Source organism: Balaenoptera ricei, chromosome 6, assembly GCF_028023285.1.
Source record: "Balaenoptera ricei isolate mBalRic1 chromosome 6, mBalRic1.hap2, whole genome shotgun sequence".
NCBI lineage: Eukaryota > Metazoa > Chordata > Mammalia > Artiodactyla > Balaenopteridae > Balaenoptera > Balaenoptera ricei.
This window is the reverse complement of record NC_082644.1, coordinates 101,610,222-101,636,602: the sequence shown is the minus strand read 5'-3', so window position 1 is coordinate 101,636,602 and position 26,381 is coordinate 101,610,222. Positions and strand designations below refer to the sequence as shown.

General features: G+C 35.0%; 1 protein-coding gene across 6 annotated transcripts in view; it reads left to right on the top strand.

The window, feature by feature from the left end:
- The window catches only part of PTBP3 (polypyrimidine tract binding protein 3), a 94,247-nt gene that overhangs the window by 28,878 nt on the left and 38,988 nt on the right, over window positions 1–26,381 (top strand). For 3 of the 6 annotated variants that reach the window (XM_059925322.1, XM_059925321.1, XM_059925319.1), the window contains 3 exons: window positions 2,778–2,862; window positions 18,044–18,213; window positions 20,607–20,753. In XM_059925322.1, coding sequence (XP_059781305.1) covers window positions 2,829–2,862; window positions 18,044–18,213; window positions 20,607–20,753 — 351 coding nt within the window. In that variant the 5' untranslated portion in view covers window positions 2,778–2,828. Of the gene's footprint in view, window positions 1–2,777; window positions 2,863–18,043; window positions 18,214–20,606; window positions 20,754–26,381 lie in introns of those variants that run through there. The other 3 variants (XM_059925324.1, XM_059925320.1, XM_059925325.1) reach the window with 2 other exon arrangements.

Below are 26,381 nucleotides of genomic sequence, written 5' to 3'. Positions count from 1 at the left end.
CACTTTACTTGTGAGGTGCCTGTTCAACTCTCTTGTCATTTTCTGTTACCTTGATTTTTTTCACATCATTCCTAGTGGGGTAACCCCCCGCCAGCCTTTCTTCTTTTTCTTAGTAAGTTCTGGGTATACAATCTTTGTTGGTTATATGTACTGCAGTATTTTCTCCCATTCTATGACTTGCCTTTTTAATCTCCTAATGACGTCTTTTGTTAATAAAATTCTTTTTTTAAAAATTGAGATATAATTGATAAATAACATTATGTTTCAGATCTACAACATAATGATTCAATATTTGTATATATTGTAAATAAAAATAACTTCATTTTTGTGTAGTTTATCAGTTATTTTAAATAATTGTGTTTCTTGTTTAAGAAATCTTTCCCTACCACAAGATTATGAAGATGCTTTTTTCTGTTATCTCCTAGAGTCTTTATTGTTTTGTCTTTTACGTTTCAATCTGCAGTCCACCTAGAATTAATATTTAGTTGACATTTTAACATACTCCTGCAAGTCTAGAAAAGAGCTCAAGTGATCTCTAAGTTCGTCTGTCCTTCCTTCCTTCCTTCCTTCCTTCCTTCCTTCCTTGCTGCGTTGGGTCTTTGTTGCTGCTTGCAGGCTTTCTCTAGTTGTGGTGAGCGGGGGCTACTCTTCGTTGTGGTGCAGTGGCTTCTCGTTGCGGAGCACGGGCTCTAGGCACACGGGCTTCAGTAGTTGTGGCGCACGGGCTTAGTTGCTCCTCAGCATGTGGGATCTTCCCGGACCAGGGATCGAACCCATGTCCCCTGCATTGGCAGGCGGATTCTTAACCACTGCGCTACCAGGGAAGTCCCTCTAAGTGGTTTCTAAGACCAAATTAATTCAGTTTACATGTAGAAAATTGATACTTGATATTGACACTACACTCATATGTGTTGAAAATATATCTATTAGTAACACATAGTTTATCAAATTCCTCATATATAAAAACATGTTGGGCATGTTTAAATTTTTACTACATTTAAAACTGCAAAAATTCACCTTTCCGTATCCACTGGCAGGCAGCTATACAAAGTCTGTCTTTGTCTGCCAATATCTGTATTTCACATATTGCCTGTATTTCACATATTCTCAGGAAGACCTTTGCTTTTAGTGAGGTCATAATCCAAGTCTTTCTGGAATTTGAGATTTTCAATTTTATTTCATCTCACGTGCTCACTTAGTTCCTTTCTCTTATTCCAAACTGTCTCTATAAACTTACGGGTGAAAGACCAAAGGGAGTAATTTCTGGATGTTTAATACAGGAATTGTTTAAATAATTGTATTTATATTATGCAAACACATTGGTGGTTTGCTTTTCTTCAGCAAAGGCTGAGGTTGTTCCCTGCAGGAGTGGTCCTTACTCCTAAACATTAAATATCTGTTGGAGCACTGTTGATGTTATAACTTTTGTAGGATAGTTTGGGGATTAGGTTTTATCATCTAGTAGACTGAAATATTTGTTCTTAAAAGTTGACCGAGCTTGGGAATTCTCTGGTGGTCCAGTGGTTAGGACTCCATGCTTCCACTGCGGGGGCCCGGGGTGTGATCCCTGGTTGGGGAGCTAAGATGTTACAAGCCGCATGGCACCGCCAAAAAAAAATTGACCGACAGCTGAACAAACTACCATTTGAAATAGGTTGTTTTTAAATTTATACACGGTGTTTATTGTACTTCCTAGGTATAAACATTTTAATCTTGGTAAAAGACCTTATGGTTTTACAATGAAAAGGCTAGACTGACTTGTCTTTCAGCTTTGACAGTTCAACTCTGGAATTGGTCAAAACTCTTACCTGAAAAAAAGTCTAAATTACTTAAACAGTAGTTGTTTAAGAAATAGTACACATTAAAGATCATTTTAAGGATTAATGAATGAAAAAATCACTTACTTAAAGGATTTGACCAATATAGAAATACATTGCATCTTTGTGTTCAACTTTTAAAAATACACATCTATGAAAAAGTCAGAGAGTGCTACACAAATTATTTGCACGCAAATACTTAAAAATATACTACTGGACTTCCCTGGTGACTCAGTGGTTAAGAATCCACCTGCCAATGCAGGGGACATGAGTTCGAGCCCTAGTCTGGGAAGATCCCACATGCTGCGGAGCAGCTAAGCCCGTGCATCACAACCACTGAGCCTGTGCTCTAGAGCCCATGAGCCACAACTACTGAAGCCCGCGCCTAGAGCCCATGCTCCGCAACAAGAGAAGCCACCACAGTGAGAAGCCTGCGCACTGAAGTGAAGAGTAGTCCCCACACCGCAACTAGAGGAAACCCACGCGCAGCAGCAAAGGCCCAACGCAGCCAAAAGAAAAAAGTCATCAGTCCTTTATAAAAATATATATATACTACAAAACCTAACGTACTTAATATACCAAAATGTATTTAAAATATACTAAATATACTTAAAAATATACTACAAAAACAATGTCAGGATTCAACCCCTAAATATGGTTTTGATACTTCAGTTGTAACATCTCGGAGAATTGAGTTTGATTCAAAAGGGTTGTGGGATTATGCCCCCAATTATGTGATGGCAGTTCTCTTTTTTATAACTAACAGTCATGTGGATGTTCAATAATTTTTGTTTACTATTAAGTTCACTTCCAACCTTTAGATTTTATGATTCTTGAGGACTTCCCCTTAAGTGCCTGATATTCAGATTAAGTAATATTAGCTTTTAATATTTTTAGTAGTAAATATGGACCATTATCCAAGACTTGTTTTATTAACAGAATATTGCTCTTGCTTTTCAGCGGGGATCTGATGAGCTTCTTTCTTCCGACGTCGTTAACGGACCTTTTACCATGAACAATTCCACTCGTTCTGCAGGTGTGTATGGTGAGTTTTCATTTTTTCAAAATCTGAGATGTTGTCTTTCTCTGGGTTTCAAAAAATTTTTTTTCACAATGTTCTTATTTTGCTCATCTTATAAACATGGAGTGCTATTATTTATAACAAAAACTAAAATTTGTGGCAGTGAAGTTCATATAGATGAAATTACTAGTTACAGCACTCTTAAATTTTAAGCATTAATTTGGATTGGATTAGATAATTCCTTTTTTGACTGACATTCTTTGTTACATAGTTGTGATAAAATTATCAGTAAGTTGGTGATCTAGAACTATTGAGTAAAAGAGCTAGATTTAAAAACTTGTGTTGAATGATGATGGATTTAGAGTAGAAGTATTAAAACTATAAGTTCACATGATTTTAAAAATAAATGTTCTTGAAATTTAAGGACTGTAAAATGAATTGGAGGAGTGCAGTCCTTGAGAGAGAGTGAGCAGTTAGGAGGCTATTGCTGTATAGGAAATCCTAGTAAGGGGGGAGAATTTGTACTATAGCAGTAGTAGTTGTGATGGAGAGAATTAGAGAACTTAACAGAAGGTGAAATAATTGATGGTAATTGGTGATTAATCGAATGTTTGAATAAGGAATTCCATTGATGATTTGTAGGTTTAGACTTAGATAATTGGATAGGTGAATTGTGGTGCCTTCATTTATATTAGAAAGTACAGGAAGAACAGGGTTGGACAATATGGCAGGTTCAGTTTTTTTTGGCCACATGGCATGTGGGATCTTAGTTCCCCGACCAGGGATCGAACCCGCACCCCCTGCATTGGAAGCACAGAGTCTTAACCACTGGACCGCCAGGGAAGTCCCCAGATTTTTATATATTGATTTGAGGTTCCTCTGGGGATATCCAGATGGAAGTGTGAGACAGGTAGTGGGTTCTGGTCTCAACATCATAAAGAGAAATTTGGAAGTCAGTATCATATACACTTAACAACTGAAGCCATGAGAGTGGAGAGTCTCAGAAAAGGTGAGATTTTTATCCAGATGTTTTGGTGTTATAGGGAGTTAGGGAATGAGTAGACCTCACTTTCCAGACCCTGAGTTACATGATGTTTAGGAGAGTGAACAGCCTTTATGTGAAGACCCTATAAGAGAAGTGAACCAGGTTCAGTTAAGACAAAAGATGTAAAGAAAATCCAGTGAAGAGATTAAGAATGTTTGGGAATTGGTCAGCCATGGTACATTGCTCTAGAAGACTAAATGGAAGGATTTTGTAGGCAGGACAGCAGCAGGGGGTTTGTTCATGTGGAAGTGTGAACAGGGTACTTAGAGCAGGAGATTAAAGCGGCTTTCTCAAAATTGACCTGGCGTCAGAATCACCCGGAGGGCTTGTTAAAGCACAGTTGCAGAGTCCATCCTCAGAATTTCTAATTCAGTAGATCTGGAGTGGGTCCTGAGAATTTGCATTTCCACAAGTTCGCAGGTAATGATGATGCTGCCATTTGAGGAACCACACTTTAAGAGAACCTGCTGAATGAAGGAAATGCTAGAAATCTGAAGTTCCTAAATCTGATTATCCTCTTGATCTGGTAGGCTTTTAAGAAAATTTCGGCCCTTACTCCTAGAGTTAACAGTACATCTAGGGTGGGACCCATGTGTTTGTTCTTTTTTTTATAAATTTATTTATTTTTTAATTTATTTTTGGGTGCATTGGGTCTTCGTTGCTGCGCGTGGGTTTCTCTAGTTGCAGCGAGCGGGGTTAGTTGCGGTGCACGGGCTTCTCATTGTGGTGGCCTCTCCTGCTGCAGAGTACGGGCTCTAGACACGTGGGCTTCAGCAGTTGTGGCACTCAGGCTCAGTAGGTGTAGCTCACGGGCTCCAGAGCGCAGGCTCAGTAGTTGTGGCGCACGGGCTTAGTTGCTCCGCAGCGTGTGGGATCTTCCTGGATCAGGGCTCGAACCCGTGTCCCCTGCATTGGCAGGAGGATTCTTAACCACTGTGCCACCAGGGAAGCCCTGTTCTTATTTTTAAAACTGAGGTCAGTTTGTTTGGTCATGATTACAAACTACTGGGATGGATGACCAGAAAGACTGACATCCTGGTTGATTGATTACTTAGGAAAAGAAGTATGAGCTGTGAGTTTAGCTGGCATCAGTAGTCTGCTGTGTTTTGCTTTTATGTTTTCAGTTTCTTCTTGTATCCCATTCCATTCTAGGTTCAGTGTTTTTCTTCTTAAAGCACATCCTCTTTAGTAACTATTTCAGCAAAACTCTATAAATGGTAACCTCTTAGACTGACTAAAAATGTCTTTTTTGATATTACTATTGAATGGTAGTTAGCTATTTAGAATTCCAGGTTGACAGTTATTTTCTCTCAGTACTTTGAAGGTACTGTTTTATTATTCTTTTGGCATCTGTTGTTGAGAAGTCTTTTGTCAGTCTAGCTTATTATTTTGTAGATAGTATTAGTTCTCTGTAGTTGTTTTAACATTTTTCTCTTTAATTTTGTTCTGTGGTTTCTCTAGCTGTGTCTAGGTGTGGATCACTAGTTCTCAACCCTGGATGTTCACTAAAATAGCTTGGGAAGCTTTGAAGAAAATACAGATAACTTGACCTACTCCACACCGATTCCAAAATTACAGGAGGGGGAAGGGGGACCTAGGCACTGTTTTTAATTTGTTTCTAAAGTTTCTTAGGTGATACATGTAAGGTGCAGCCAGGGTTGAAGACCATTGCTGCAGACTTACTTTCATTTATTCTGTCTAGGAGTGACCCTACTTTCCAAAGAATTGTTTCCTTTTGGAACTCCAGTTAGACATGTATAGGACCACCTCATTTAGTCCTGCAATTGTTTTAACCTCTTACATTTACTGTCACCTTTTTCTCATTAAGGTCCTGTATTTTGGATAATTTCCTTGAAATGGTTTTCTGATTCACTCATTATTTGTTCAGCTTTGTCTAATATGCTGTTTAATACTTCTATTGAGTAATTGATTTCAAGGCATATATTTTTCATTTTTCTCTGTTTTGATTCATTTTTAAAGATCTAGTTTTGTTGTTATTTAGAAAAACGGTATCGTGTTCTTTTCTTATGGTTTCTATTGCTTTTTTCCCCTAATTTTTTAATTATTTAAAACAAAATTTTTATAGTCTCAGATTTTACAATTATGGAGTTCTTGGGGGTGCTAATATTACTGGGTTTTGTGTCTGCTAGTATTTGCTTATGGTATATTATTTTTCCTTGATTCATAATTTTTGGTTGTGAGGTAATCTATAGCTGAATTATTTTTTTCTTCTGTGAGAATCTTCAGGGAAGTTTTGTGTTTGCTCTGCTAGACTTGCTAGGGTATCACCAGCACCTAACATGTCCTAATGTATATGTTAATTTATTGCTTTGGGGATTCCTACCAGAAGGGAAGAGAGAATTAAAAATCCAGACATTTACATTCAAATCCATGAACAGAGATAAGACGTCCTTGTTAAATACCTGTGATACGTGGAAAATTTCTAATTTTAGTTTGCCTTTTATGAGGGGATGGCCTGCTGAAGGGTTTGCCTGTTGATAACCAAAAACTTTTCTTTTTTTAGGTCACCTATACATTAAAAATACTTCTGTAATATTTGATTCAGTATTTGCAATTCTCTAAAAGCTTCAAAAACTAAAGATTTTGGTACTCCATTCCTTGACTTCTTTGAATAAATATTTCTAATTGATTTTAAACAAATTGTGTCAGAAAGTTTTTAGGGTTCGTTTATAAACAAGTTAAATCCCTTTGTAAGTTACTTAAGTAGTTCTTCAAAGACACAAATAATTTAAAAAATCACATTGATAATGCATAGCTAAAAGAAAGCCATGTATTGTGTTGAAAGATCTTTTTTGTATTCAGTATAGTCTTCATCACAAAATTTTTGTAGTTCAGTTCATCTAAATGTGGATTTTAAAATATTTGTAAAATTTGACGACTATAATTTTTCTTTCTATCTGTAGAATATTGCTTGTTTGGTAACAAGTTATGTGTGCACCAAATCGATTGCAGATACATGTCTACTTCATGGGACTGTCAGAACACTGTTTTTGCCATGACATCTTGCTGCACCAAAATTTATATTTGTATTATTACCCCAAAGAAGTTTTATTTTTAGCTGAGTTTTTTAAACTGAATTTCCATTAGTGTCACACATTTCACTTTTGATAGAATGACTTCCCAAAAACTTTCCTTTTATTCCATTGAAAGTATTTAATATTATACCATTATTGGGTAATAACTGATTTTCTAATGTTAGCAGATGATGATAAAACTGATATAATTTAACTGTTTGCAAAGTTCTGTTAGTGGTGTCAACATATTAACACCTGACACTTTATTGTTTACACATGGAGAAGAAACTTTGCAAATTAATTCAGAATTACAGATTTATGGATTTACTATAAGATATAAAATGGAATGATTATAAACAGAATTGTATTTCATGTGTAACTGGCCTGTAATTCCCACATTTTCCACAGACTGGCAGCCTGGCAGCCAAATGAATAGCATAGGTAGCAGGTTGAATACTGATGGAAGGAGTTAGGAGCTATCCTTAGCTACTTGTGTCCCACTGCATTTCTTCTCTTTTTTAAAAAATTTTTTTAAAATTTTAAAAAATTTTTAAAAATTTCTTTTCAAATTGTTTTCTTTTTTTTTTTTTCCTTTGGCTATGTTGAGTCTTTTTTGCTGCATGCGGGTTTTCTCTAGCTGTGGCAAGCAGAGGCTACTCTTCATTGCGGTGTGCGGGCTTCTCATTGCAGGGGCTTCTCTTGTTGCAGAGCACGGGCTCTAGGCACACAGGCTTCAGTAATTGCAGCATGTGGGCTCAGTAGTTGCCGCGCACGGGCTTTAGGGCATGTGGGCTTCAGTAGTTGTGGCGTGCGGGCTCAGTAGTTGTGGTCTGCGGGCTCTAGAGTGCAGGCCCAGTAGTTGTGGCGCATGGGCTTAGCTGCTCTGCGGCATGTGGGATCTTCCCAGACCAGGGCTCAAACCCATGTCCCCTGCATTGGCAGGCAGATTCTTAACTACTGCGCCACCAGGGAAGTCCCCACTGCCACTGCATTTCTTTTCTTTTTTCTTCCTTCCTTCCTTCCTTCCTTCCTCCCTTCCTTCCTCCCTCCCTCTCTTCCTCCCTTCCTCCCTCCCTCCCTCCCTTCTTCCCTTCTTTCCTTTTTAAATCAAAGACTCTGTGTGTTGTCTGTGAAAAAGTCATGAAGAGATTCCGTCTCACTGGTTAACATTGGTTAACATTCAGATTTAATCACTGTACATGTGGTTTATAAACTATTAGAGGAGACCATGGCAAAAACTGGAAGTTAAAAAAATCAATTGGATCTACTAAGCCTATTCTAGCTTATTTCAATGCAACTGTTAATAATTTTTTTTCAAAAGAGAAGATGTTAAACTGTACAGGTTGCTAGAACAATGATGCCAAATTGTGACTGTCCCAGGCAAACTGGTCGTTCTGCTTAGATATTAATATTCCTTAAGAATGTCTCTTAGCCTATAATGGACATATGAACTTTAAATTATTTTGTGTAGTTCTAAAACAGCCCCTCATTCCCCATTCTTTCCCCATAAGATCTTAGGGATTCTGAAATGTTGATCTTTTTGTATAATTATTTTTCCATCTGGGAATATGGCATGTGAGTCCATGGTTTTAGGTCTTATTTTATGTCCTTTGGTAATTATGAAAATGTTTTATACTTTTCTACATAAATCATATGCTTTTCCTCCTAAATTTAATCTTAGGAATTATGGCAGAGATTGTTTGTTGGGTACCCCAATACTTTCTATTTTCTTTAGCAACAGAGCTCTAATTTTTATCTGGGCACATTGCCACCCAGATTAAATGACTGCTTTTCCAGTCTTCCTTATAGCTAGGTGTGGTCATGTGATTTTAAGTGCTGTCTAACGAGATATAAGTGGAAGTGTTACTTCTGGGGCATCTCTGCATGTTTTTTTCCTCTTTCGTCTTGCTGCCTGTAGGAGTTCTAGCTTCCATCTGTGAGAAAAGTGCTCCAGAAACCTGCCCTTGAATCTATTGGTGAATATTAAGCCACACATGCCTTACTGGTAGGGGTGGTATATCAGCTCTAGCATAAAGGCTATTCTAAACCCACCCTAACAAGACTTAAAAACAAGCTCCAAAACAATTACCTGATCTTAAAGTAACTTAACTTTTTTCCAGAAAGGAGACTGGCACTTTAAAGGAATAAAACAATTCCAGTGCTCACAATGTTGAACATTCAATCAAAAATTGCAACCTATAGCTAGGAGAAAAATCAGTCAACAGAAACACTCCTAGAAAATAACAGATGATGAAGTTAGCAGATTTGTACTTTGGAACAGTTATTAAAGTATGTGAAAGGATTTAAAGGAAAATATCAACATAACAGGGAGAAAATGAAAGCTAAAAATCAAATAGAACTTCTAGAGATAAAATTATAATATCTAAAAAAAAAATGGCATGGCTGTAACAGCACTAATATTCTGTAAAAGAAATGATCAGTGAATTTAAAGACAGCAATAGAAACTAAAGCACATAGACCAAAAAAAATAAATAAATAAAGACTGAAAAAGAAATGAACAGAGCCTTAATAACCTGTAGAACAAAATTAAGTGGTCTAAACATATGTATAATTGAAGTTCCAGAAAAAAAGTTGGGGGTGGGGAAACAAATATATCTGAAGAAATAATGACTGAAAATACTCCAGATATGGTGGAAACTGTAAAGCCACATATCCAAGAAGTTCGGTGAACCACAGGCAGGATAAACACAGTGAAAACCACACCAAATCTCCTCATAATCAAATTGCTGAAAACCAGGAATGCAGAACAAATCTTAAAAGTAGCCAGAGGAAAAAAGTCACATTTATTCAGAGAAACAAAGATAAGAGTAATGAGAGAGTGCTTGCCTGAAACTGTGCAAACCAGAAGACAATGGAGCAACATCTTTAAAGTACTGAAGATAAATACAATGAAACTGAAATTCTATATCCAGTTAAAATATTTTTCAAAAATAAAGTTAAAATAAAGCCTTCTTTGAGGCACACAAGAGCTGAGAGCATTTGTTAGTAACAGACTTACATTTTATGAAATGGAAAAGGAAATTCCTCAGACTTGAGGAAAATGATACCAGGTGGAAACTTGGGTCTACACAAAGTGGTAAATATGTGGATATGTGACTTTTCTTTCTCATTTTTTTGGTTAATTTAAAAGATAATTGAGGGATTCTGGGAAGATGGTAGAGTAAGAAGCACCAGGAGTCTGTCTTTCTACCTAGACAACAATTGTACTGGCAGAATCTGTCTATAGCTAATTTAGAACTCTGGAGTCTTTTGAAGGCTTGCAAGTTCCAGGGGAAGACTTGGAAGGTAAATTGTGGTTAATTTTGGTCAATTTTAGCTCTTAGCGCAGTAGCAGCTACCCATCCCTCACCCTCAGTCACATGGCAGGCAACTGTGTGGTTCCAGAGCAGCTTACAAATAGGAGCCAGGGTAGGCAAAAAGGACCTTGTCCTTCAACTTCAAGGGGTCTGTGCTCTGATTGCTGATTGCTTCTTCTGATCATGCAGGTACAGACAAAGAGGTAGGCAGCCATTGTTCTTGCATCTCCCCCTATTGTTGCAAGCCAGCACGCCCCACTCCCAATATATGTGACTTCCAGAGCATATAAAGGGCTGGTGCTTTCCACACCCTCCTCCCCTTCATTTTCCCTTTTTTCCCCTTTTGGGAGCCAAATATTGAAGACTAGGACATTAAAAAACAGCTGCATCTACAGGGAAAATTAGAATTTGATAGTGCATGCCCAGGAAAAGGCTCAGAAGACACCTGAGAAGAACTTAAATTTACACCTCAAGCTGATTCTTGGCGTAAACACAGTCTAAAACAATCAGAAACAATAAAAACAATAACACAAATGAGAAAACCCTTAGAAAGGGGAAGAATCTAATTTCCAGAGTTACCACATTCCCAAATTTGATGAAAAACGTGAATATAAACATCCAAGAAGCTTAATGAACTCCAAGTAAGATGAATTCAATGAGACCCACACTGAGACAGCTTTATAATCAAACTTTGAAAAGTCAGACAAAGAGAGAATCCTGAAAGTATCAAGAGAGAATCAACTTATCACATACAGGGGATCCTCAATAAGAATATGACCAGATTTCTCTTTGGGAACTTTGGACAGAAGTCAGTGGGCCAATATATTCAAAGTGCTAAAAGAATAAAACTGTCAACCAAGTATCCTATGTTTGGTAAATTTTTCTTTCAAAAGTGAGAGAGAAATTCCCAGATGAGCAAAAACTGAAGGATTTTATTACCACTAGATCTGCCCTGCAAGAAATATTCAAAGGAGTCCTTTAGGGTGAAATGAAAGGACACCAGACAGTAGCTCAAAGTCATATGAAGAAATAAAGATCTCAGTGAAGGCCCTTATAAAAGCCAATATTATTCTAACAATGGTTCGTTATCTACTTTTTGTTTTCTGCAGATTTAAGGGGCTAATACATTTTTTAAAAATTATTAATCTAAAAGCTACCAAGTGACTTGGTTTGTAACTCCACATTTTGTTTTCTAAATAATTTAGGAGACTCATGCATTAAAAGAATTGTTAGTTTGTGTTTCTGGGCACACGTTGTATAAAGATGTAATTTTGTGATAATAACGGAAAGGGGTGGGGACAGAGCTGTAAAGGAGCAGAGTTTTTGTATGTTATTGAAGTTAAGCTGGTCTAAATTCAAATTAAAGTGTTATAACTTTAGGATGTTAAATGTAATCCCCATGGTAACCACAAAGAAAATAGCTATATGATATGCACGAAAGGAAATAAGAAAGAATACTTAGAGTAGTCAGAATCTTAGAGACAGAATAGAATGGTGGTTGCTAGGGGCTGGAAGAAGGGAGGAATAGGGAACTACTTTTTAATGGGTATAGAGTTTCTGTTTTACAAGGTGAAAAGTGCTGTGGAGTTAGATGGTGGTGATAGTTACACATTATGAATGTGTTTAACACCACTGAATTCTACGTTTAAAAATAGTTAAGATAGCGAATTTTATGTTATGTGTATTATACCACAGTAAAAAATTATTTGAAAAAAAAGTATAGAATGCTCTCTATGGAAAGTTCCATAAGACACAATAAGTGAATAAAATAAGATACAAAAAGAAAAAAAGGTAATTGACTATTTAAAGCAAGATAATATTAATATATTTGGGGAGTTATAGCATATGTGAAAAGTATAATATATGATAGTAACACAAAGGATATGATAAGGGAAATAGACATATACTTTGAAAAGTTCTTACATAATACCTAGGTGTTATAATATTATTTTAAGGTAGACTGGGGTAAGTTAAAGATATGAATTGTCAATTTAACCCCAGAGCAGTCGCTTAAAAAAAAGTAAACAAAAAAAGTAAAGATTATAATTAAAAAGCAGAGATTATCTGCCATTTATGTGCATGTTTTATGTGTGACATATTATGTTTTCTTGATAAATTGATCCCTTTATCATTATGAAATGTCTCTCTTTATCCCTGATGATATTCCTTTTCCTGAAGTCTACTTTGTCTGATATTAGTACAGCCACTCCAGCTTTCTTGTGATTAGGGTTTACATATTTATGTTTTTTCATCCTTTTACTTTTAACCTGGATTTTATATTTTAAATGGGTTTCTTATTCACACCTTATAATTGTTTTGCTTTTATCCAGACCATAATCTCTGCCTTTCAATTGGAATCTTTATGCCAGTTTCACTTAATATAATTATTGATGTAGTTGGGTTTAAGTCTTTTTTTTTTTTTTTTGGCCATGAGGTATGCAGGATCTTAGTTCCCCAGCCAGGGATTGTATCCGCACCCCCCTAAGTCTTCCATCTTGCTATTTATTTCCTATTTGTCCCGTATATTTTGTTCTGTTTTTCCTTTGTTTCCTGGCTTTCTTTAGATTATTTTTTATATTCCATTTTATTTGTCATTTATTACTTTGTATTCCATTTATTTATATTTCTTGATAAATATATGTATCCTAAATATATATATTCACCTAATTACAGAGCTTCAGAATACATAAAGTAAAACTAATAGAACTAAACAGAGAAATAGACAAATCCACAATTACAGCTGGAGATTTCAACACTCCTCTCTCAGTAATTGATAGTGTAGTAGATAAAAATCAATAAGGATCCAGAGCAGGCATTAGCAAACTCTGCCCTGTGGGCCAGATCCATTCCATTGCCCATTTTTGTATTGCCCATGAGCTAAGATTGATTTTTACATTTTTGTTTAAAAAAAACATTTATTTATGTATGTATGTATTTCGCTCTGCCTGGTCTTTGTTGCGGCATGCAGGATCTTTGTTGCAGCACACGGGATCTTTAGTTGCAGCACGCGAACTCTTAGTTGCAGCATGTGGGATCTAGTTCCCTGACCAGGGATCAAACCCAGGCCCCCTACATTGGGAGCGCAGAGTCTTAGCCTCTGGACCACCAGGGAAGTCCTGATTTTTACATTTTAAATGGTGAAAAGCACAAAGAATATTTTCTGATACATGAAAATTTTCTGATACATGAAACTTATATGAAATTAAATTTCACTGTCTATATATAAAACTTTATTTGAACACAGTCGTACTTATTTATTGGCTTGGCCAAAAAGTTCGTTCAGGTTTTTCTGCAAGATGTCATCTACGGCTGCTTTCATGTTACAACTGCAGAGATGAATAGTTGGTTCAGAGCCTGTATGGCCCACAAAGTCTAAAATATTTATGTGACCCTTTAGAAGAAGTTTGTAGATCACCTAATATAGAAGTTTTCAACACTATCAACCAGCTTGACCTCGTTGACATATGGAACGGTCTCCCGCACACCATCAGCATACATATTCTTTTCAAGTTCACATGAAATGGTCAGCAAGGTAAAAACTGTATGCTGGGTCCTTGAGTCTCAGTAAATATGAATGCATTAAAATTATGCATTAGAATTGTATTAGCAGTTTTAAGAAATGATCCTCAAATATGTGAGAAAAAAATCTCCAGTTGCTTGGAAAAAGAAAGTAACACTTAATCCATGGATCACATAAGAAGTCACAAGGGAAATTAGAAGATATTTTGAAGTGAATTAATATATGAAAACACAATTTACTAAAGTTTGCAGGGTTCAGCTAGAGCTGTTCTTAGAAGGAAATTTACAGCTTTAAATATTTTATTAGAAAAAAGTCTACAATGAATGATCTAAGCTTCTAAGTGTAGCATAAGAAGAGCAAATTAAACCCCAAGTAAATAGAAAAGAAAATATTAAATATGAAAACAAAAGTTAATGACAGAAAATGAGGATTAATGAAACCAATAGCTGTTTTTTTAATAGATCAATAAAATTAATAAACCTCTAGGTAGGTTTATTAAAAAAAAGACAGAAATTACCAATATCAAGAACTATCCTGTAGACATTAAAAAGATATTGTTATGGACTGAATGTTTGTGTACCCCCAAAATTCATATGTTTAAGCCCTAACCCCCAGTGTGATGATATTTGGAGATGGGGCCTTTGGAGTGGGGCCCTCACTGGGATTAATGTCTTTATAAGAAGAGATGCCAAAGAGCTTGCTTTTTCCCTCCACCCCTGCCATGTGAGGACCATGTGAAAAGGTGGCTGTCTATAAGCCAGGAAGAATCCTCACTAGAAAGTGACCATGCTGACCCTTGATTTTGGACTTCTAGTCTCCAGAACTGTGAAAAAGTAAATTTGTATTGTTTAAGCCACTCTGTCTATCGTATTTTGTTATGGTGTCCTGAGCAGGCTAAGATAGATATCAAGTGAATATTGTGAACAATTTTAAGCCAATAAGTTTGACAGTTTAGATGAAGTGGACCAATTCCTTGAAAAACACAGGTGCAAAAGAAATAGAAAACCTAAATAGCCCTGTACTTGTTTTAAAAATCAAATTGATAATGAAAAAGTCCAGGTTCAATGGTTTTTTGTGGTCATATGGGTTATTTGTCAAAGGCTGTCATACTCTGCATTTAAAATGCAGGTGGATTTTACTATACCTAAAGAATACCCTAATAAAGTTGAATTTGTAAAAAGATCCATATTTCTAGGATAGTTTTCTTGGTAGATCCCTTCAGTTTTGAGATGGGAATATATGAATTTTTAAAAAGCCTCTTCCACTTATCCCTTTGGAACATAATTAATATGTAGTAGGCATTCAGGACTTTTCATTATATTAAAAAAATACAAGATTTATGCAAGCTAAGTATTTTGAATGCTTGTTTTCATAATACAATTTTGGGAAAGTCTGTGATGTATCCTTTTGTACAGGGAATAATTTGTCAAAGTTATGTATTCAGTGCATTGCAATTTTCTTTCCTCTTTTATTAAATTATAATTCCATATAATTGCTTATATGCATTTTTCATTTTTAGATTGTTATATTTATCAAGTCTTTAGATATAACCTTTTTTGGGTCATCTAGATGAGTAGTTCTTAGGCTTTTAGATTACACAGAATAATAAAATTTTCAATTAATTTTGAGCAATGTCAATTTTGCAAAGTAAGAACATCAAGAGAAAAAAATCCACTGTTGTCCACAATCATTATTTTAGCACCAAAAAAGTAGAAAGAACATACTTTCCAGGTAAAATAAGCCCTCCTAAGAAAATGAAGACATAGATTATTGATCACTTTGTACTAGGCATTGCACCTAGCATTTAAATGTTATCATATTTAATTTTCTAAATACTCATACTACATTTTCCAAATACTGTTATTATACTCATTTTATCCGAGAAGAATCTCAGGCTCAGTTATGTCAGAACAAGATGTCTGATTTCATAGCCCATACTCTGAACGTAGCGCAGGCACTTTTATAATGCAGAACAATTAACAACCTAAAATGGTGATATATTTGCATAATTCTTGATAAAAATTTGTCGCCATAGGTCTTTATTTGATAGTTCAGTGCAAGCTCAAATAGCTTGTGTAGGTATTCATTTTTTCTCACACATAGTTTTATGGAGATTATGAACACCTCAGTTAAAGAAACAACCTTCTTAATGTTCATTCATTCATTTTGGAATATTCTGGGTAAACTTACAAAAGCCTTTGGCCTTTAGTATGTTTTTCTAGTCTTTAACACTTTGTGCTGCTTAAGAACGCACAAGGTGGTGGTATTGTTGTCTAGCCATCTAGGCTTACAGGGAGGGAGGGTGCAGAAAGGCACTTCATGCTTGGCTTTCACTCCTGTCCAGGAGGTGATATTTGGCATTTAATCTAGTGACAGTATTATCATTATAATCCTCATAAACCTGCACATACTCTGAAAATTTATTGTCACTGTCAGGTTGCTTACTTTTTTCTACGAATGGTAAGACACTTTGAGATTTTTGTGGTTAAGAAAATTACCTTTAAACTTAAGTTTGAATAATGCTTTTATCACTTGCTAGCTGTGTACAAAAATTATTTAATCTCTGAACCTGTCTCTTCATCTGTTAAAATTAATAATATTTAACTTAGTATATTTTTGTCAACTCCAGTGAAGCAGTGTAAATGAAAGCAGCGTGAAAACTAGAAACTAATGGACATTTTAGGTAGCTGGAATCCTGTCAGGGTTTTTAGAGCAGGATAAAGACATGATACATCTGTTTAGATTGATATGATGTTGGATCTGAGTGGAAGTGGGGGAGGGGTGAAACTAGAGGAAGGGAGAGTAGAAGGGGCCAAGATCATAGGTGAGGTGACATTGAGAGTGGAGATGAAAATGGAGTCAGTCATTTTGGAGGGAAAAATCAGTATTTCATGATGATTAATGAGAAAGGAGAAGGAACCTCTTGCCTCCCAGATTAATTTCCAACAAATATTTGCCGATTATTTTCCGCACTCTCCTAGGCATTTGTTATATACAGGCACAGACCTGTAAGGACCTCTAGGAATTGATGGTATTTGGGTCCAGGTAGGATGTTGCCTGCATTCATGAACATAGAGAATTTGGGAGCAAGTGCTGGTTTTGGTATTAAGTCAACCTATTTACCTGCAAGCAAGTTGAGTTCTGTGCCACAGCTATGGGTACACAATACTGCCATATAATTTTTATGTGGTCCTCATGAAATTTGTTTATTTAGGATCACACACCTGATTGTAAAGTTCCACTAGTGTTTAGAAAAATGATAATCTTAGGTGTTTGGAAAGATTATATTTTCCTCCTAACACTGCTAAGTATTTTAGTATTAAAAAAACAACACTGTAATGAAACTTTTGGCTTTCAGATAATTTGCATTCAGTCTTACTTGGTGTTATTTCTGGGAGAAAAACATTTCTGAATCTTATGTACATAAATTTGAGTACTCGTTACAGGCTTGTCAGTTCTAGTTATTGTCACTGTTAAAACATAAGCTTTAAATAAAATTTGGCTGTAAACTGGCATAATGGATTTCTTAATTTTACAGCAGTGGTTCTCAAACTTTAGGTTGCTTCAGAATCATCTGGAGAGCTTGTTAAAACACAGTTGCTGGGATGTTTCTGATTCAGTAGGTCTGAGGTGGGGCTAAAAATTTGCATTTCTAGAAAGGTGATGATGCTTATATTAAGAACTGCCTGTATCATAAGGAATAAGATTATCCTAGGAAACCACAGTTTAGGTTCTAAAAGCACTTTAAAAAATAGATTGGTAAAAATTATATGATGCCTAAGAAATAAACTTATTTTCATAAACATGCGTCTCAAATCCAAATCCTCGTAGGGTGTGATAAATATAAAATTTTTATTACTGTCTTTCCTAAAAGTTATTATTCTTATTTGTTTAATTAGTAATAGGACAAATTAGAAAAATACCTTTAAAAATACATTAAAGATATTATAAATATTGTTCTCTATTCACAACAAATAGTTGACTATTTAGAGGTTTTGATACCTCTAAATATGTAATTCATTTACCCAGCACTTTTCCTTGAAGTTAAAAATCAGAGTTCAATTTAAAAAAAATATAATACCTGCAGTGAAAAATCAACCCATTCATTGAAAGGTGGATGGTTTTGTTTTCCACTGTCTTCTACTCTTCTCCCATCAGCCCTGTAGTTCCTGAATTTCAAAACCTGAAACTCTTGGAATATCAAATGTCAAATGTGATGATATGGTTAATGTAATATGTCAACCCAAATTAGTTTCAGTAATTTTTTTAAAAATCTTATATTTTTTAGCTAATGGGAATGACAACAAGAAATTTAAAGGAGATAGACCTCCCTGTTCGCCTTCCCGTGTTCTCCATCTTCGCAAAATTCCAAGTGATGTCACCGAAGCAGAGGTCATATCATTAGGTCTACCATTTGGCAAAGTAACTAATCTTTTGATGTTGAAAGGAAAAAGCCAGGTATGTAAGTTTTAAAGATTGACCCACAGTTATTATCTCTGGGTGTTAGTGATAAAATGATTTTTAGGGGAATTACCTGGCAGTCCAGTGGTAAGGACTCCATACTTTCACTGCCAGGGGTGCCGGTTCAATCCCTGGTGGGGGAACTAAGATCTCACAAGCCGCAAGGTGTGGCCAAAAAAAAAAAAGATTTTTATTTTCTTGAACATTTTTTTTTTCCCCTAAATTTCATTCTATTTAAATAGTTTTTAAAATAGAACTTTTTAATGACAGGAAGCAACAAACAAAAATGTTAATATAGGAAACAGGATTATCTCTTATTCATTGACTTGTTAACAAACATATTTTATATTCTTAATTACAAAATGGTTTATGAAAATATCCTGTGATTATCAGAAGAGATTGGATTGATTACCATCAGAGATTGGATAATGATGTCTGATTCAGACTCCTCTATCTTTAATAAACTATTTAACATCCCTGTTTAATGCAGATGAGGTTATTAAGAACTGGAGAAGTTAAATAATATGTCTTAGTATTCAGCCCTTGTGTTTACACGTTTTTCTTACATCTTTTGGAGATAGTGCATGCACTTGGATCTTTTTATCACAGATGCCACTATTGAGAATAGTATGGTTTGCACGGTTTGAAAGGGCCAACATGACCGTGTCTAATGGCTGTGAAATGTCTAACTGCCATGTGTTATGTACATTATCGTGTTTCGTGTAGTGTATCCTATGTTTTATGTCAAATAGCTCTGAGAGGCAGCAGGCAATGTCACACTTTCCTTTGTTTCTGCAGTTGGTTCTAGGTTTATATTTATCTGTAGTGCTAATTGACTGTTATGTTAATTGCTTGTCTTTTGATCATAAATCCTGTTTAGAAAATATCTTGTTAGTAATTACTTCAGCAGGAGATTCTGATGTGAGTCACTAGTAGTACTTGTAAGCATAATCTTTCCCATGGTTCTTGTAGGTGGAGTGTTGAGGACAGAGTAGGGGTTATTTTCACCAGCCTTTCTGTGGGTAGTGACTTTCGGTTTTCTCTCCACCCTACATTATGAAAATTGATCCCTTTGGATGCTTTGGGAAAACATAAATAATTCTTTTACTGGACTCCATGTGGGAAAATTTATTTTTACATATGAATTTTTTGAATTTTTAGGTTGTATATACATTTAGGAAAAAATTCCTGTGATAAGAATCATATTCCAAAGACATTGTTCAGCTTTTCCTTTGTGTGACTGATGTTAGACATTGCAGGAGTTTAGAAACATTTAGAAAGGAGTTTGCAGGAAGAGACTCTCCCCATATAATGAATATTATTAGAATACAGTTTACAAATTCTTTGTTGAAAAGATGATTAAAAACCAGATAGTTAGGAAATATTGCCATAGCTATTTTTGTTACCTTGATCATTTTTATCCACTTCTCTTAGAAATATTAGAAAAAGTGTATTATTGATACAATTGGATAGCAACTTTAAAGTGTGTCGTGGACATCTGTACCTTTTAGATAGTATAAATGACTCGAAGTCTGTTTCATTCCTCGAAGATAGTGATTTGGATCAGGGGTTCTTCCTGCATTTTAAATTTGAGATGTTCTTATAGGTAGTTCTGAGGGCTCAGAATACTTAGTAGATGTCTATATTTTATCTTCTTAACCATTAAGATAGGGTGATAAAACCTGCCACCTTAAAGGTCTGTAAGTTTCCTATTCCTGTCATAAGTTAATTGGAGTCCTGACAGCTAGGAGAAGCTTTATACAGAATAAGGCATAAATACCAAGGAGCATTTTCCATCTCAGTTCTTCTTGTGTTAGTCTTCAAATAGCTAATATTAGTACAGTGATTACCAATATCCAGAAAAGGTCACTTGAATGACCCAAAGCAATATTGACTTAATGTAGGAAGTTCTCACATTTCCCTAATTTGTACAATTGAGCCTTTGCACCTGAATGCTCTAATTGTATTCATAAATGGCTGTTTTATAAAAAGGTAAAGAAGAGCAAATCATTATGCCTCATCTCTGTTTGAGAATTTTTTAGGAAGAAACTGAAAGCATCTATTTATAGTAGTGATGCACACGTTTATTTTTGCCTTTTTAATTATTTGTAGATTTTAGAAGAAACAAGAAGAAAACCAAAAACCACATAAAATCATTTAATCAACTGGCAATTTCCCAATCCCAAATCGTTTATTGAACCCAACTTTTTTCAAATATGTTTTCAATTACTGTCAGTAATACACTTTGAAACAAGTCTTTTCATCCCCTTGGGGGCAATGTGATTTCTCTTGAGAATACACGAGTTTAGAGCAAGCTGGAATGACAAAGTAGTTCTTAGCTGCCTTTCAAAAACATGAGCTTTCACTTTACTTTCTTGTGTTTATTGCAGGCTTTCTTAGAAATGGCTTCTGAGGAAGCTGCTGTTACTATGGTGAATTATTACACTCCTGTTACTCCTCACCTTCGAAGCCAGCCTGTTTTTATTCAGTATTCCAATCACAGAGAACTTAAGACTGACAATCTACCTAATCAAGCTGTAAGTATTAAAGGCATTTCTAAAAATAGTTATAAGAACACATGATATAATAACTTAAATATAATTTTCTATTTTTCAGAGGAAGAATAATCATGTGTTTTTCTTCATCTTAGAATGCTCTACTGGTAAAGATTGTTTATGTAAATTCTTACCCAAAGACTTAAGAATAAGAAAGCACTGCCATTTGGAAGTAAGTTTGAAGATATGGTGTTAGAAATGGCAGATATTTAGTTTTCCCTTGAAACTGTTTTCATGAGTGGAAAAAAACATACATTGTTATGTCTCTCTTAAAAATCTCAGATCTGAAAGGAACTGTAGAAGTCAGTCCTTTTCTTTTTACAGAATATGTAACAAAGGCATTGAGAAGTTGAGTGATGCTTCTATTGTGATGTTAAGTAACTGAACTTAAGATGTTAATAAGAATTTGTATAGATATGTTCATTAAATGATTTTTGACTCTCCAAGATGAATGTGGAATATAGAATATGAACATTTCTTACCTCATTTTCCAGTTTTTATTTTGATACAATTCATGTTCAAACTTCTGTGTCTCTCCAGGTTGATTTTTAAGTAGCTAAAATAGTAATTTGAAGTAACTTCAGGGTAGGAAAAATTTATCCACAAAGCAAGTACATCTTAAGAAAGAGGTTTTTTTAATTATGTTGAGAGCAATTTGGCCGTGATACTCTTGCTCTAGGCAAAAGAACTCCTTCAGCTCTTTGACTCTGTGTTGAAAGTCATTATAATGCAAGCTGCTGAATTTATAGTTTTCCACATTTTTAAAAACAGTGACATTTCCTGCACACAATCCTTAACTTATCCAAGAGATATTAATGGCCTATAATAAACTATCTAAACTTAAGAGTAAATGAAATGTTAGATATTTTTAAATAGTATAATTTTTTTTAATGAAAAATTGCCTTGTAAATAGGATACATGCTCATGGTAAAACATTCAAACAATCCAGAAAAATAAAAAATAAACAAAACAATCCAGTTACCCAGATATAACTAATTAACTAACATTTTGCTAACATTTCACTGTGTACCCCTTCTCTATTCAGGTTATTGTCTATGTATATAATTTTATACCAATGGAATCCTAATAGTTTGAAAACTACTGAAAACTATTTTTTCTCTACAATATGTCAGGGATGTTGTTTCATGACAACAAATACAGAATTACTTCATACTTTTTATTTTATTTTTTTTACTTCATAATTTTTAAATGACTGCATAATACTCTCTTCAAAAGGGCAGCCATAATTTATCCCGTTTCTTTTCTTTTTTTAGTTTAACATCTTTATTGGAGTATAATTGCTTTACAATGTTGTGTTAGTTTCTGCTGTATAACAAAGTGAATCAGATATATGTATACACATATCCCCATATCCCCTCCCTCTTGCGTCTCCCTCCCACCCTCCCTATCCCACCCCTCTAGGTGGTCACAGAGCACCGAGCTGATATCCCTGTCCTGTGCTATCCAGTCTCTTGTTGTTAGATTGAGATTGTTTGCTATGTTATGCTCTTACAAATAGTACTATAGCAGCATTCTTACATATCTTGGCACACATGCAGCATTATCTTATTTATGTTCCTGGCAACAAAATTGCTGGGACTAAGCCTATGCATGTTTTATGTTTCAATATATGTTGCATGATTGCTTTCTCTAAAGCTTATTTGCTGATTTAGGGTGCCACTGATAATATATGAGCAAGCAGTTTTCCTGTCCATCTGTGTTAATATGCTAGTTAACAAATTGTATCTTATTGTTTGCTCTCTTTTATTTAATAACTTGTGAAGTATTTATAGTGATTTCTATTAATGCAGTTTTCCCCCCATTTTTTCAATTGTGGTAAAATATATATAACGTAAAATTTACCACTTTAACCATTTTTAAGTGTATGGCTCAGTGGCATTAAGTACATTTTCATTGTGCAACCCATCACCACCACCCATCTCCAGAACTTTTTCGTCTTCCCAAACTGAAACTCCATACCTGTTATACACTTACTCCTCATTTCCCCTACCCCGACCCTGGCAGCCACCACTCTATATACTTTCTGTCTCGAATTTTGTCTGCTAATGCAATTTAAAAATATTTTTATATAATAGTCAAATCTCTGAAGTTGTATTATGGTCTCTGACATGGGTGCCATACTCATAAAAACCCAGTATAGCAAGATTAAAAACATTTTTTTTACCTATGTTTTCTTATACTTTCATGTTTTGGTTTTTATTTGTAGTGTTTAAATCTGTTTTGTTAAGAATATTTTGTGGGTGGAGAGTGAGACTTTGGTCTTTCTCTTACTCCCAGGGACCAGTTTCTCTTTTGTTGTAGTTGAACAACCCATTTATCAATATTATCCACTCATGGGACTTCCCTGGCAGTCCAGTGGTTAAGACTTTGCCTTCTAATGCAAAGGGTGTGGGTTCAATCCCTGGTCGGGGAGCTGAGATCCCACATGCCTCGTGCCAAAAAACATAAAACAGAAGCACTATTGTAACAAATTCAATGAAGACTTTTTAAAAAATGATCCACATCAAAAAAAAATCTTAAAAAAAAAAATCCACTCTTGTGAAACTTGTCTTTTGTCATGGTCTAGTTTTCCATACACAGACTATGCATACTTAACAACACGCATATATACACTTGTTAGACACAACTACACATTCTGCTTGCGTGACCCCCATCTACCTTCATGTGTGTGTGGCTCACATGGTATGCAGTCCATGTCTAATCTGGACTACCTTTTGGATTCTGTTCTGTTCCATTCCTAATTCCGTGTCCCTAAGGCTTAATATGTTGTAGGGCAAGGCCCTATTCTTTACCCTCTCTTTTTAGATATTAAATGGATAATATGTTTTATTTATTTCTCAGGATATATTAGAATTATTTTGATAACTCCTAACCCCAAAAGACACAGTTAGAATTGGGTTGATTTTATAGATTTACTTGTAGATAATTAACATGTCTGTATTGCTAACTGATCCTCTTGAGGAGGAAGTTATATTTTATTTCCTATCTTTCAGAAGAATTTTTAATTCTCCTTCATGTAAGTCATGCAGTTTTCTCATTAATGTTATTCCTAAATATGTTAAAGTCTTGAAGACGAAATAAACAATTTAATAAAACTCTTAAAGACTGGATTATTCCAAAGGGAAACAGTGAGAAATCCCAGTTGCTTGGCAACCAAAGCCAGCCCAAATGACCTAGTTTATTCTTAGATAGCCTTGATTTCTTCCCAATACCCTTTCCATTTTGTTACTTTTGTCCATTTTTTGCATTGGTGTTTGATAAAATAATATTTTTCTTTTATTCAGAGTCCTACACCAAAGCTGAAGTCAAAATTGAAGGTCCTGTTTGCATATATAAAATGTACCAGATGTTTTTTTATTCAGACAGCCCTCAGAAACTGATAAATTACTGTTTCATTCTCTTCTCTTTGAATAGCAAGATATCCCAAAACATGCACATAACTTCTTTTCCAGCTTATGGACATACTTGGCAGAGGGTCAGGTGAATATCAAGTATCTTTGTCCCTTGGTTTAAGCTAAAATTATAGCTAAAAAATTTAGATCCTATTTTGAGGTACAGCATTTGAGGAGTGGTTGTATTAATAGGAGTCATTTTTGTATAGACAGTTTTTCTTGACCTTGTGGGTGGAAGTTTATAAATTTGCAAAGAGATGACCATGGAAGGATTTTCCCTTAAAAAATTTCCCCAAAAATCATCCAACTGAATGAACACTTAAGATCTGTGAATTTTGTTGTATATTCATTTCCATCTCAATTTTAGAAATGTCTTCTTCACATTATCCAGGCATGTTTAAATTTTACATGAAGTATATATACCTCCCCCACCTCAATAAAATATTTGTTGATTTTTCCATCATACTACTGCTATTTCCTTTACTACTAGTTAATGTAACCATTCCGGAGGGTTTGTTGCTGAAACATTTAAAACTATCCCATAATAAGAATTCTGCTGCCTCATAATGTTTAGTATCAGATACACAGAAAATATGTCTTCTGTGTATCTGAAATATCTCTTCATATTAAGAAGACATTTCTTTTTTTCCCCCTCACTTTTCTGTTGTCCTCAGTGGAAAGTATGCCTCCACTTTCATTTTTTTTTACTTAAATATTTTTGCCTAATTAAAAATTGAAACTATAGAGTTACTTATTAAATAAATCTTTTTCTCAGATTTTTATTGTCAAAAGAATTTTTTTGCATGCCTGCTATGCAGAGACTTTTGTACTCAATGCTCTGTGAAGTACTAATGCAAAGTATATTGACAACTCTAGAATGATTAGGACAATATATACCATGGCTTCTCATGTTTCTCCACTGTGGTATCTTCTGTGCCAAGGAGGAAAGAGTGAAGGAAGAGAAACAACAACAGTAGCAACAATAACAGCAATATAGCAGCAGTAAGCATATATATAGAATTGTTTAATAAAAAGGATTGATAGAATGATTGATGGGTAATGAAGTAAAGTCAGTGAGGTTGGGAATTCCCTGACGGTCCAGTGGTTAGGACTCTGCACTTTCACTGCTGAGGGCCTAGGTTTGATCCCTGGTCGGCGAACTAAGATCCCACAAGCCACGAAGCGCGGCCGTAAAAAAGTTAGTGAGGTTAAGTTTACTTTCAGTTATGCAGGCTTAGTTTTGATAAGATTTAATCATCCTGATACAAGAAGAAAAGGCACCATTATTCCATTGAGAGCCTCACTATGATGATTTTTCCTAGACATTATAAAGTTGTGATGTCCAGTATGGTAGCTGCTAGCTAAATGTGGCTAAATTTAAATAAATTAAAAAATAAAAAATTCAGTTCCTCAGCTGCACTAGGTACATTTGGAGTGCTCACTAGCCACTTGTGGTTAGTACTGTCATATTGCATACTGTAGATGTTGAACATTTCCATTATCACAGGAAATTCTGTTGGACAGCACTGTTGGTCTTCCATGTCTCTACTTAAACTTTCTTTTTTCTGTGTGTGTGTGCACGCAATACAGTTATAATAACTACTTTAATGTTCTTTTCTGCTAACTCTAATCCCTGTGTTAATTCTGAGTCTTTTTTGAATGACCTCCCAACATCATCATTGCCTATTTAAAGGCTCAAAGTGGAAATGTGAGCCAGTTTTCAAATTTGCATTTAATTTCAATAATCATTAACCGTGCTTTTTTTCTCCTCAATTTTCTCCTCTTTCACCTACTTTATTTTTTAAATAATTGTTTTAAATTTTGAGACAGTCACAAAATTTAAAAAGAGTTACAGATATATACAAAGAACTGTTGATTCCTTGAGGCATTTGGGAATAAATTGTTAATCTGGTCTGTGTTCATTGGCCAAACTTTTAGTGTGCATTTCCTTCAAAGAAGAATATTCTTCTACACAACCAGAAAACAGTGGTCAAAATCAGGAAATTAACATTTGATGCATTACTTCCCTCCAATCCTCAGTCCCCGTTCAAGTTTTTCCAGTTGTCCCAGTAATGTTTATTCCAGCAAAATAAGCATTATTCATAATCACATGTTCCATTTAGAAATCACATCTTCTAGTATCCTTTTATCTGAAACAGTTACAGGTTTTTTTTAACTTTCATAACCTTGACACTTT